General features: G+C 39.5%; 1 protein-coding gene across 2 annotated transcripts in view; it reads right to left on the bottom strand.

Annotated features, from left to right (window-relative positions):
- The window catches only part of Fto (FTO alpha-ketoglutarate dependent dioxygenase), a 370,034-nt gene that overhangs the window by 262,909 nt on the left and 93,592 nt on the right, over positions 1 to 13,533 (bottom strand). For both annotated transcript variants that reach the window (XM_046434593.2, XM_046434591.2), the window contains exon 2: positions 9,592 to 9,669. In XM_046434593.2, the coding sequence (XP_046290549.1) occupies positions 9,592 to 9,669 (78 nt within the window). The remainder of the gene's footprint in view (positions 1 to 9,591; positions 9,670 to 13,533) is intronic.

The raw sequence follows: 13,533 nt of genomic DNA, 5'->3' as shown, positions 1-13,533 counted from the left end.
GTCAGAATGAAGCAGATTGAAAAGGAGGAAGTGGAGGTGACACGTGTGGATTTCTGAGTGGTTTTGCTAAGAAGGGGAATAAAATAACGAAGCTGTTGATAAAGCGGAATGCTTGATCAAAGGGTAATCTTTAATGATGGAAGGCACCAGAGGATACGAGAGCTTGTCAGTGTACTCATGGGAATGATTGAAGAGAAGGAGGCTGATGATACAGAAACAGGGTGAATGACCAAAGGAGCAAAGACCTTGAGTGTCTGGAGCAGCCATCTCCCAAATGGGGTATGCAGGGATTTGTAAGGCAATCCATTAGAGTTGGGAGAGGGGAGGGAATAGTGGAACTAGTTTTGTTTTTTTTTTTTTTTTAATCTAACAGGAAAGAAATTAAGCTCTACTAAAATATGTGTGCACAAATATATATATACATATACATACACCTATATGCATATACATACCCAATTACTATTAGCATCATAAAACAGACTAACTACCAGTGGTATGCAGAAGTCTCTCCATATCTATTCACTAGAATCTACTGTGTATATCTCAACTACTCATTCAGTTAACCATGTTGGTAGCTTAAGACTGGTCACATCGGAGTATTCACCTTATAGAATCAAGGTTGGTTTTTACCTACAGTTAGCCAGTTAGTTGGAGATTACCATATAGTTGAAAATTCTTTACTGACCCAGGTATTTGGTAGGAGAAAAGACACATGATGAATGAAACATGTCCAATAAAGAATGACGGTTGTCACTTCCAGCCTGAAGCATTTCATTGCCAGTGCAAGACCTTCTAAAACACTCTCTTTCCCTTTGGCACAGAACTACCTGTTCTGTGGAACTACTTGGATTCCTTACTTCATTGAATGAGTAACTCTCTGCCAAGCAAAAAATGGTATGCAACGTGAATAAGCATGTGAAGTGTGCAAAACCACAGAGATCTGAAGGTCATTTGTTACTACAGCATCATCTAACCTATTCTGTCTGATCCAGAGTACAGGAAACAGAAGGTTTGTAGGAAATTAGAGGAAGTATGAGACAAAAAGTGACTTAGTCAAGTCTGAACTTGGTAAAAGGATTTCCTTAAGTATACACAGCAGGATTGCCCCTTCTTCTCAAAGTGCTTATCTGAGGTGTGTGATCATGAATTTCAAGTGAAAAGAAAAGTCATGTGACATACCACCAGGAGCTACACTGAAACCCTCATGGATCTATTCAGGATTTACAGTTTAGATACTACATTTGTCTCAACTGGAAAACAGACATGATAACATACTTTCTATTTGCACAACCCATGAAGAAAGCAACAGATTCCTATAAGCAGAGACAGAACATTATGGAGCCATGAGCAGTAACTAAATGTTTTTAACAACTGGTTATTTTTCTAAGCAAGTCCCCCAGGCATCAGTATACTCAAAGTACACCTAGCTAGTAGCAATGATTCAGAAGGAAATCTCCCCATACTTTCTTAAAAACTCCAGGGTTCCTTGAATGGACCTTAGTATGGAACACCGAAGAAATGATAACTTGCCCAAACTTGCTTTTCAAGATATTACCTCTGGGACTAGGAAAGAAGAAAATACTAAAAATAATGTTTGCACATTTACACACACACTCACACACACAACTTGCTCTTGTTCAATATACATTGGGATTCAAACCTAAAGAAGATATATTTAACACAGGGAAATTAAAACCCTAACAATCTGGAAAAACCACATAACTAGATGAATATCACATATAAATACCTGGACATTAAACACAACATGATAACAAGAAAAAAAACAATAGAAAAGTAAAACCTTTTCCCCCCCTGACCTCTCCTGTCCCTTTCCCCTCTGACCATATCTACTTCTTTTCCTGAAGTCCTCCAGGGCATAACACTTCAGGGCCTCCCCTGCAAGGCAGACTCTTCTTAATCAATATTAATTGAGCAAGATTTCAGATTCAGAACCTAAATATGTTCATATCTTTTCATCCAACTATTCTAAGAATGTATTGTGAAAAAGAGACATGCAACAAGATTGTAAGGATATCATCATGTTATTATTTATGATAATTAGAAACTGAAAACCACCAAAAACTCCAACAGGGAATTAGAGGGGAGAGAATACATCCAAGTAAAGAAACCCTGAAGTAATAAATTGTAAAATGTTTATATTGTGAGGCTGGGGCTGGCTCAGAGGTAGCATGCTTGCCTGGCACGTGTGAAGCACTTGGTTTGATTCTCAGCACCAGGTATAAATCAATAAAATAAAGGTCTGTCGTCAACAACAACAAAAAATTTTAAATGTTTACATACTTTTATAAAACGTAAGTAACAAACTGCGGTCATACAAGAAATTAGCAACAAGATAGACATAAGAATCTCAGTTTCATAAAAGGAAAAATGTGTACATCAATACAGAAGAAAAGATTTAGAGCCAGGCACAGAGCACGGGCCTGCAATTCCAGCAAAGGTGGGAGGCTGAAACAGGAGGATCGAAAGTTCAAGACCAGCCTCAGCAACTTAGTGAGGCCCTTATAAGAATCTGTCTCAAAATAAAAATAAAAAATGAAAAGGGCTGGAGGTGTAGAACAATGATAAAGGGCCTTTGGGTTCAATCAATCCCCAGTACAAAAAAAAAAAAAAAGGATTTGTAGAAAAATGTGATTAAAAATATACTAGGCCTAATTATATTTTTTTTTCCTTTTGATATTTATATTATCTTCAATTTTTCTAAAAAATACAAAATATTTTTAAACAGAAAAATCAAGAAAAATTCTTAATTTTCATGGCATTTCTTTTATTTGCTAAGAAATTCTTTTTGATGATCATGAATTATTAAAAAGCTTCAACAGAACTTCTGTTTCTATTTGAATCTGATTTGAACTGTTATTCAACACTCTAGGAAATTTTTATTTGACCACAATGAGAGCAACTGATATAATAACTGGCTAATTTTGTCACTATCTCAAAGAAAATGCAAGAGAGAAAACCTCCACCCTAAATGCCCTTTTCTTATTATAACATGATTAAATTAGTACCTGACATGCAAAAGTGCAATGCAGTACTTGTTAAGTTTAAGGAGAACAAGAAGTGACTTTGGATAAGAACTAAACATTAAATAATTTAATACTAGTTCATTCTGTCAGATGTTCACTTTCCACTTTGGACAAGTATATGCAGAACATCAGATATCACATAATAATTTGGAACAGCTGTTGGCAGATTCTCAAATATGTTAGTAGAATTTTTTTTTCATTTAATCCCGTTAGTTTTTCCAGGGAGTACACAGTCATGAAATTACATTAGTAGTTGTCCAGTCATATGGTATATTTCTTGAGATCTATAAATGATTCTGTGGCATAAATGATGATTCCATAGTTTAACAGTAATTGGAAAAGTATGCTAGGTATAAAGTGCCAACATGCCCGGCCCTTATCGATGGCTGAAAGATGTGGAATGCTAGGCTCTCTGGAGATTAGGCTTTAATTTCTGCATATTTTAAATCATTAAAACATAAGTTCTACTTTTCCTTACAGAAAAATAAGTCAGACATGGTGTTAAATGAAGAAGATCTTAGTTTATGGGAGGCTGACTTAAATGAAGCCCATTGGAACTTTACCTTCAGTAGAGTGAAATAAAATTTATAGTCTCTAAGTGACTCGGGGATGCCCTTCAGTTAAAAGGGTTAGGATGCTCTGATTTCAGGGGAGTATATTTCTACTCTGGCTATTAATATATTTTGCTACTAACACTTTATATTTTGCATGCTATAGCAACTTGTACACTATTAGTCATAATATTTACTATTTAATTCTTGTTGTCAAACGCTGGCAACTTGGCAGCCATCCCAAGACTGAAAGTCTAACCACATCCTTGATGCAGCCTCCAGGTGCACAAGGCTAAGCAATGCCCCAGAGGAGGAACACTTCTAAAGTCACTGCTCAGGCCCAGCCAAACTTGTGAAATAAGCGCTTTGGTACAAAGTGACACAAAGATGGATGCTCATTTTTTCACTCAAGAGTTTGTGTTATTTTGTTTTTTCATTTAACATTTAGTCAATACTTGCTATGTACCAGCCAATGTGAAAAGTATCATTGTGTCATAAATACAATGATAAAAGTAAGAGAGTTCTTGTTTTATAACATTTCAGAGTTTTACAATATAAACAGAAATAAAAACCAACAGTTAGAGGGATGTGTTACAAAATAAATATGAGCACACTGCTACAAAAGTAGGGGGTAAGTAAGAAAGGAAATCTGGAAAATCCTCACTTATTCAATAACTCACAAGCACTTATTTGCAAAACACTAGGTGCTTGGAATAGAAAATAAAGCATCTACATGTTCTCTAGGGCTCATATTCTGGTAAGAAGAGCCAGACAATAAATAAATAAGTAAAGAAATAAACAAATAAATAAAATATATAGTATTTTAGATGGTAATAAGTGCTACTGAAAAAAAAAAAAAAAGCTGGGTAAGCAGGATAGGAATTACTTGGGTGAGTGTTGCTATTTTATATAAGGTGGCCAGGGAAGGCCTGCAGAGACCTGGGGGAAGAGTTCCAGGCAGAGGGAACACTGTTCGCCCAGGCCGTGGGGCAGGAGTGTGGTTGGCTGGTTCCAGGAAGGGTAAGAACGCCAAAGCCAGAAGAGGAGACAGAGAGGGAGGCAGGGAGCAGCAGGAAACGAGGTGAGGGAAGCAGTTCAGGGCCTCGCATACGGTGCTTTCTAGGTGAGTGGAGAATCCTGGGCTTTTTTAATTAGTATTATTATGAATGAGATGAGAAGCTATTGATGAGCTTTGAGCAAGAAAGTATAACAAGCTGATTTACGTTTGTTTTTTTTTTTTTAAACGTTCTGGTTGCTGTATTAAAACAGACAAGATATGGAGGAGAGAAAGAGTTAGGAAGAAACTGTGACAGAAGTAACGATGGCTTTGGCCTTGGAGTAGGCAACAGAGGTAATGAGAAATGGTCAGATTTTTAGTATGGTCTTAAAGTGGTGAGACCCTGGTGCATCCACAGAATCTTGTTGTTTTGGTTTTGGTACTGAAGATTGAATGCAGGGGTGTTTTATCACTGGAGCCCTTTTTATTTATTTATTTATTTTGAGACAGACTTAAGTTGCTGAAGCTGCCCTGGAACTTGTGGTCCTCCTGCCTCAGCCTCCAGAGTCGCTAGGATTTCAGGCGTATGCCACCACCCCTTGCTAGAACATGTATTCTGTAACGAAGGTCTTTAGGGTAAAGTGATCAGGAGACAGAGAAGGGGAGGAGGGGAATATGAGTAGACACAAAGGAACAAAAGATGAAGGCAGGGCAGGGTCAGGTGGAGCAAGACACTGTGTGGCAGAAGCTTCAGGGTGGAAGCCATGTTGGCAACAGGTGGACATCAGGCCAGAGAGGTGGTGTGGGTCATATCATCAGTGCCCTACAGGAAGCAAGAGAGACTCAGAAAATGTGTAAAGCTAGGATCTACGTGTCGGTCATATTTATGGAGGCACCGTTCTGATGGCACTCAGAGGGCAGAAGCAACGCCAGTCAGGACAACAGCAAAACGGTGAAGGAGGAAGATAAATGCAGGCCTGAACTAGGACAGGTCAGCCAGCCTGGAATAAAGGAACAATCTGAGCGATTCTAACAAGGAAGGGGCCAGGGCCTGGGGCTGACTGGGAATGGAAACGTGAGGCAGCCATTGAGGAGAACAAGGTTCCCAATTGGAAGAATGAGATGAGGAGGACCTCACTAGTGGGGCAAATGAGATGGAGGCGCAGTGTGACATGGATCCTTGCTAACATGTGAAGTCACATCCTGTCCCACTTGTGCTCCAAACCCTCGCATGTCTCCTCCTGCCACTCGGAGTAATAGCCGGGTCCTTACCGCAGGCGGCCAGTCACACCACACCAGGCCCGTCGCCATCAGGTCTCATCACCTGGCCTTCCTCCACCTCCCCACCCGCCTCCAGATATGTCAGCCTCCGTGCTTTTCCTCTCACACACCTCAGAGGCTCTGCTGTTCTCTGGCCCAGAACATCCTACCTTAGTGTCCCCGCAGGTCCTCCCACACCACCAGGAGTAAGACCACAGAAAGCAGCCATCTTGTCAGTTTCTACAGCTTCATCTCTCTTGTCTGCAACACGCCTGGCACCGCGTGGGGACTAACTGCATTTGTTTCGGTAAGTGATCTGGATCCTGCTGAGTCAGATATACCTGCAGGACTTTCGGGCAGAGCCACCTAGTAGGTAGGCAGGATTGGAGCACTGAAGGTCACAAGGTAGAGCAGGGATGGAGACAGAATTTTGGGTCGTGAGGATGAAGGCAAGCAATCTCAGGAGGATAGACACGGACATGGAGAAAGAGGAAAGCAGTGCACAGCTTCTCACCCAGGCGCCACCCAGCATGGGCTCGAGTCCTGTTCCTGACACTATCGACTTATAAATATTGAAAAGATTTTTAAACCTTCTTGTGCCTCAGTTTCCTCACCTCCAAAATGAGGTTTCAATGACACTTGGCTCAGAGCATTCCAGTCATATTCAAATGAGCTAACACATGTCACGTACTCGGAACAGCACCCGAACAGTCGGGCACACGGAAAGCCCACGATAAACGAAGGCACCGAGAGAAGTGTGGAGGAGAGCCACATCTTATCTGGATGGGGACAGCATTCACATAAATGACACACCAGCTCTGTCTCCTGGGTCATCCTCCTTTCCTGTGCTCCGTGGTGAGCCACAGAAGTTTGTCTGCTTTTCTGCTTCAATCTTTTCGTTGTTATTATTTCCTTTTGTTTCTGTGCTCTATGGTCACATCAGAGAACACTGCAAGACTTCCTGAAGGTGTGTGGAACTGGAGCATGGTATGCAGGGAAGTTACCGTACAGCAGCAAGAAATTGGGTTCAGAGCCAGACAAATGGAGGTGGAACTCCAGCTCGCACTCAGCTGACTTATCCCTCCTGACGCCTAAAACAGGAACAAGACCCACCCCAAGCTCCTCAAGCTGGGGAAGAGGAGTCCCCAACTACATGTTTATGGAATGAACGAACAAGGCTGTTGTGAGGACTAAATGTGACAGGATTCATTAACATTTAGCACAGTCCCCGGCACACTGTAAGGGTCAATAACATTCCCTGAGTGGGAGCTGCATGGAGTCTTGTTTTCCTGACTGGCAGCTAGACTGGCATTCCTGTGGAAGGCCTATGAAAGGCACCAAGGTCAGGTCTGAACTTTCTGTTATTCGTGTCATTAAAAAGCATTCTGGGTTCATCTTTTAAGAGAATAAGTTTACTTCGACTAAGGTTTTTATGAACGCTCTAAGCCTTGTCTTATTATAAGGTGCATTTAACATGATTAGATATTGGTACGAGGGTTTGTAGTGAGACTTAGAAAAATAACCCAAGAATGAAGAGCTGTTGGCATCTGGGTTTCTATTTATCCTTCAGTATATGGCTGGTTAGATCACAGTGGGCTGATAACCTTTTGTATTTAATTCTTCATGTACTATCTGCACAGTACAAAAGCTGAGATGTCCTAGCAGTTGCTTTACAACAATGCACGTAATTAGGTATCAGAAGGCATCTATCTATGAATATGTTAGTGTTTCAGAACTGATTATATTTTTTGGGTTTGCCTGATTTAAGGGTACTTTTAAAAATTACTTATTTTCCTCACTGCAAAAGAATATATGTTTGCTGCAGATAATTTGGAAAATTACGTAAGCTCAAAAGAGAACATCCTATCACTAAAGGATATAACATTTCTGAGTTATCCTTCAAATATTTACAAACGTCACCTCCTTGGGAAGGTGGGTACATATATAAAAACCAAATTCAAACCACACTAAATTCATTATATAACTGGCTTTAAAAAGTAACTAATACATGCGTTGATTCATTTATTCACTCAAGCAAACTAAGCACTTGCCAGGCTCCAGGCATTGAACTAAGGAAACAGGATAAGCAAAAGAAGAATATTAAAAATCATTACAATCAGATGAGATATGTGCTAATCGAGGTACTGATAAAGTACCACAGAGCAGGTTGAGACAAGTCTGGACTGCAGGAGTGTCAGGGGAGCTGTCTATGGGAGATGACGTGTGAACTCTCACTAACAAGAGCACAGAGATCGAGCAAAGAAGGAGACACTACAGCAAATAATGTAGCAAGAAGTCCCCAAGTTCGAAACTAGTTTGAGGTGCTGTAAAAGTCCAATGTGGATACGAAGGGGTAGGAGTGGGGAGATGAGGCGGGAAACACAAAAGCCAGGTGATAAACATCCACTGTGGGATCTGAAGCAGGGGGTTAACATGTTCAGATTTACACCTTGGTCAGAAATACTGCAGCGTCAAGAATTGAGACAGGTAAACAGGAACACTAGAGAGACCCATAAGAGGACTGATGAGGTGAGAGATAGTGGAGATTATCAGCAGAGATAAAACACAAAGTTTAGAAATGATAATGAACTAGAAGTCAAGAGACCTGGATTCTAACAGGTAAACTCCTTTCTCCTCTTCCTTTCCTGGTTGCTGAGGGTCTGCTATGTACCAGCAGGAGCTATAGAAGATGACATGGCCCCATTTCTATACCTAAGAGCATATATTCCAACAGGAAAAAACAGGTGAAATTTTAGTATTTAGGTACAGTTTTCTTTTTTTCTTTTGCCAATGCCTACTACTTCTTTGGAACTTGGACTCCTTTGAGGAAACCATCCATCTCTGACTCCTGCAGTCCCTGTGATTTGAATGGGAATATTCCCACACGACCCCACTCTATGTAGACTATGAAATAGGCCAAGCAAACACAATGGCTCTAACCAGGCCAATGAGAACACTCCCTGGAGAATCTAATGGAACCAGGGGAAATAAACTCAGTCACTTCTTCTAAGATTCCAGGTGCTGAAGACCACACAGCCCTTGATCTGCCCTTGATTACATGCTGTCAGGAGAGCGCGTACTCAGCATGCAGTCATACAGAGGAAAGCCAAGCCAAGCAGCAGAAAGACAGTGATCAGGTGACATCACTGTTGAGGGTTTGGACTGATTCGATCCTAGATTTCTAAGTGCCGTCAATAAAGTTCTCTCTTTTTCTCTTTTGCCACAATGAGTTTGTTTTGGCTTTACAATGGAAAGTGCTGATGAATTCAGGGACAGAAACACATAACTGCTATACCATGGGATAGGAGTTATAACCGAGTTATTTACAAAGTCCAACTAACAGAATAGGACAGTCTCCTTGTAGGTAAGATAAGTTGGGGAAATTTTCAGAAGAGAGGTGAACTCTTAAAGAATTAGCCACCCAGCCATAGAATAGAAAGATAGAATAATAGAAAGGTTATTCTATGCAGAAAACACATTATGACCAGAAGCAAGAGGGTGGGAAAGAACATGGAATGTTTGGGGAATTAAAACAGCACATCATGCTAAAGCACTAAGCTCACAGCAGAAAGCAGACTGTGAAAGAATTTACCTGATCTCTAGGTGACAAGCTGTCACTGGGTGACCAAATCAGACCTTCCATTTATTTAACCTCACAAGACTGGTAGACTCACAAATAAAATGGGAAAATCAGAATGCATAACTATGAGTTGATAAAAAAAAAATCAAAATATCTTACCTGCTGATAGAACTCATCATCTTTGGGGGTCAGATAAGGAAGCCAAGTGTCTTCAAGCTCTTCAAGAAGCCTCAGTTTCTGTTTAAAAATAAATAATGACAATTAATTTAGCCATCTTGAATGTATAAACTTTTAAAAATGGAAATTAGTCAAATGTCAATTATGAAATGTATTAATTAAATTATACACATTGTAGATTACATGTTGTACGAAGAATGAATTTCAAAATGATGATCTTATTCACTCAGATTTCATGACACATTTTGATTCACTCTTCATAAATATTTTTGGCATCAAGGTCTTTTTTTTTTTTTTAATCAGTAGAGTCACCTTATGATTCATCCAATACAGTTTCCTAGAACAAATCTTCCTATTTGTATAATCTGCTTGAAACACAGTAGTTGTTAAACCCTTCCATGATACTATTACTGGAAACATCAAACTAAACCACAAGTATCCATTTGCATAACATCAGGGTATCTGGACTAGTCATCTTATAAACACTTATTTAATCATGTCCACTTATAATAATGCCTTTCTAAAGTGATCTTTTATATCTACAATAATTACTAAATCTATGTTAAGCTTCTTTGCTTCCTTTCTTTGTCAATTTTATGCAACACCCTTCTTAAGCACTGTCTGGGGCTGCTTCAATAAACTATGTGTTCCTCAGTCAGGCCTACCTGAACACCTATAATCCCAGAGACCAGGGAGACTGAGGCAGGAGGATCACAAGTTCAAGGCTAACCTCAGAAACTAAACAAAATCCTGTTTCAAGATAAATAAATAAAAAGGGCCGAGATGCAGTTCAATGGTAAAGTACCCCTGGGTTTAATCCCCAGTACCAAAAAGAACAACTATGTCTTTCTCAAACAGAATGTACTGTTCAAGCAAAGTAATTAAGAGGGCCCCATTTATAAGGTGCCTTATAAGGAATCAAATAAATATGAAGTGACTTCCTCTGAGGGATTTTCTCAAAGGATACCCACCCTTATATTGAGGCATATACAGAGTTCCGTGGGGGCACATAAGTGGCATATAGGAGTGTATATATGGACACCTATACACATTGGGCATACATACCAAATATTTGTAAAAGAAAAAGAAAACAACAGAAACAACCAGTTTTCAAGTAAAACTGCAAAAAACAACAAAAATGCACCCTCAAGGCTACAGTTAGCCAGAAAAGCATCATTGCAAGGATTAGAAAACAGCCTGTCTTGCTCTGGGCCAATGCAGCCCCACCCAATAGAGTATGGCTTGATAAATCAAACCTCATTTCAGCCCCACTGGCTCCAACAGCCATTGTCCTTATACGGTGTACAACCTGCTCAACCAGACATGATGATACAGAGTATTACCCTCTCCCACCCCAGGAAAGCAACCTTCTCTCCCAAACCCATCATAATCAGAGTAGTCCAAGCAAGCAAGTTCTTTTAGGAAGAACTTGAATTCTTTCTGGACCTTTTCAATCATAATCCAAAGTGAATTACGAGAAAGGGAATAAAAATATAACAAAGAGTCTATGGCCCAGAAACGAAACAGTAAATTCTACTGTTAGGCTTAATTCTGACCTATTTATTTAATTAAAGTCTTTGATAGTAGGTATCTCCTCATCTATAATGGTAATACCAGTTAAATTTTGAAGAGTTTTCCCTTACTCAGTACCTATAATACTAATATGACATAAACCTTAGTCTGGACAATTAGTTCATTGGTTAATTGGTTTATCTACTTTCAGTATTAGCCATTATTGGGGACATAAAAAGACCCAGTGACATTTCCATGCATGTACTTGCACATTTATACATGCCATCACTAATTTAACAAAATCTATACTTCAGTTCTCATGTTCAGCTCAGGAAACTGGCATTTTCCTATAAACCTTTTGCCAGTTCTTATGACTTTATAAACACACAAAGCTCTAGAGTATTTATAAATGCCACAAAAATATTTTAGCTTCGAATAATCTAAATGCTCCATCTTACAAAATCATCTTAAAATCTTCACAAGAAACTATCAATAAAGTTGATCTGTACACATGGAGGAGCACAAAGGTACAGGTTCCCAGAAGAAATTACATACCATATCCAAATCAGACCAAACACCAATAGACCTGTCCTATAAGTCAACAGGCATCAATGGGTGCTGTTTGTAATTAAGACTTTGCTAAATTATCATAAAACCACCACTTCTCGGTTCAATTGAGACCCAGACCATCCATAAGGTATAAAACACTGTAACTCAGAAGTCCATATCAAACAGACAAAATTCTACAAGAATTTTCCCACTACAGAACAAGCAGAACATAAATAGTCTTCCTGTACTAGGAATTTTCATATTAACACTGCGAGCATCATGCTATGTATGTGACAAGGGAGAACAGGGGTCAGGAGATCACCCAACTTAAGATCAAACAGATGAAAGCTGCTCTGTACATCAATATTCACTACTTGTGATTTAACAATGAATGGCAAGATCAATTATAAATAATATTTATGAACTTAAAAAGAAGTTTTGGTTATGTTCACATTGATAAAATCAATCAGAAATAAACATCAAGTTAAACTAGTAGTCCATGAACATCATAATTTTAAATTATGATTGCTTTATAAAATTAAAAATTAGACATTAAGTTTGCTTTCTAAAAAGCACCGTGAGACTAAAAAGCAGGTCCTCTTGAACTCTGCTGCCAAGAGTTTAAAGCAGTACAACATCTACAAGGACAACTGACAACTTTCAAAATTCAAATGCTTTGACCCTTTGACCCAGAATCCTACCTACTTCTGAGTGTTTATCCACAGATATCTTGTAACATGGTTCAGACATGTACAAGGTTACTCATCACATCAAAAAGCTTAGAAACATTAAAACATTAAAAGCCAATGAATTGTGCTGGGTATGGTGGCACATGCCTACAATCCCAGCTATCCAGGAGGCTGAGGCAGGAAGATCACAAGTTCAAGGCCAGTCAGGCTTAGCAAGACAATATTTCAGAATAAAAGGGCTGAGGTTATAGATTAGTATAGAGGGCCCTGCACTCAGTCCCCATTACTTGGCGAGGGGGACCACAGAATTGCACACTTCAGGGGTGAATTTTATGGTATGTGAATTATCTCAATAAGACAAAAAGATTAGAAATAATGCAAATGTTTATCCATGGAGGACAATGCAATAAACTAAGGTCCATCTATATAATGAAATACAATGCAAAAGAAACAAAAATAAAGAAGCTCCCTATTTCTGATAAAAAGCTCTCTGGGAATTACTGAAAAGTGAAAAACTAGATAAAACATCTGCTTGTATTTACCTATAAAAACATAAAGGATACATGATGAAATATTAAAGTGGTATTTGTTAGGAATAGAGGTAGAAAATGACCAGAAGGGGACCAGGGCAGAGCAAGGCTCTTCAAAATATCCTATATTATTTTGATTCTTGAACAATGTAAACAAATTACCTACTCCACATATTACCTAGGACCAATTCAAACATATTTCCTATGAATTCTTGACATGGAATTCAACACAAAAAAGAAGTAGTTACAATGTGGGGCTCTGTTTAAAGTGCATACTTTCATCCACCTACAATGAAGTGTTTATTTGGGAAACTATCAGACTAGCACACTGGAGAGTGAAGAGAGGAAAAGGCAGCTCTGACAGTTCTCAGTGTCAAATGCCAACTGTGGGTAAACATGCACCGCATGAAAATGCACTCTGGACTGGAGGCAGAGCAGCCCCCACTTGACTGTCAGGTCTGGCTCACTGCAGCTCCTCAGCCTGGCGTCCACAGGAATCCACACGGCTGGGCCCTGCAGCACACTGCTCAGCTCACAGGCTTCTTTGCTGTCACACTTGTGTCAAATACATCAACCTGCTCACAAATGCCACACGGAGAGTCAGAGAGGGCCCAAAGCCTCAGTTCTCCCACCTGGCAGGAGGA

This window comes from Marmota monax, unplaced genomic scaffold (genome assembly GCF_021218885.2).
Source record: "Marmota monax isolate L192 unplaced genomic scaffold, Marmota_monax_Labrador192_F-V1.1 WCK01_AAM20220418_F8-fsc00024, whole genome shotgun sequence".
NCBI lineage: Eukaryota > Metazoa > Chordata > Mammalia > Rodentia > Sciuridae > Marmota > Marmota monax.
This window is presented reverse-complemented; position numbering and strand designations above follow the sequence as displayed.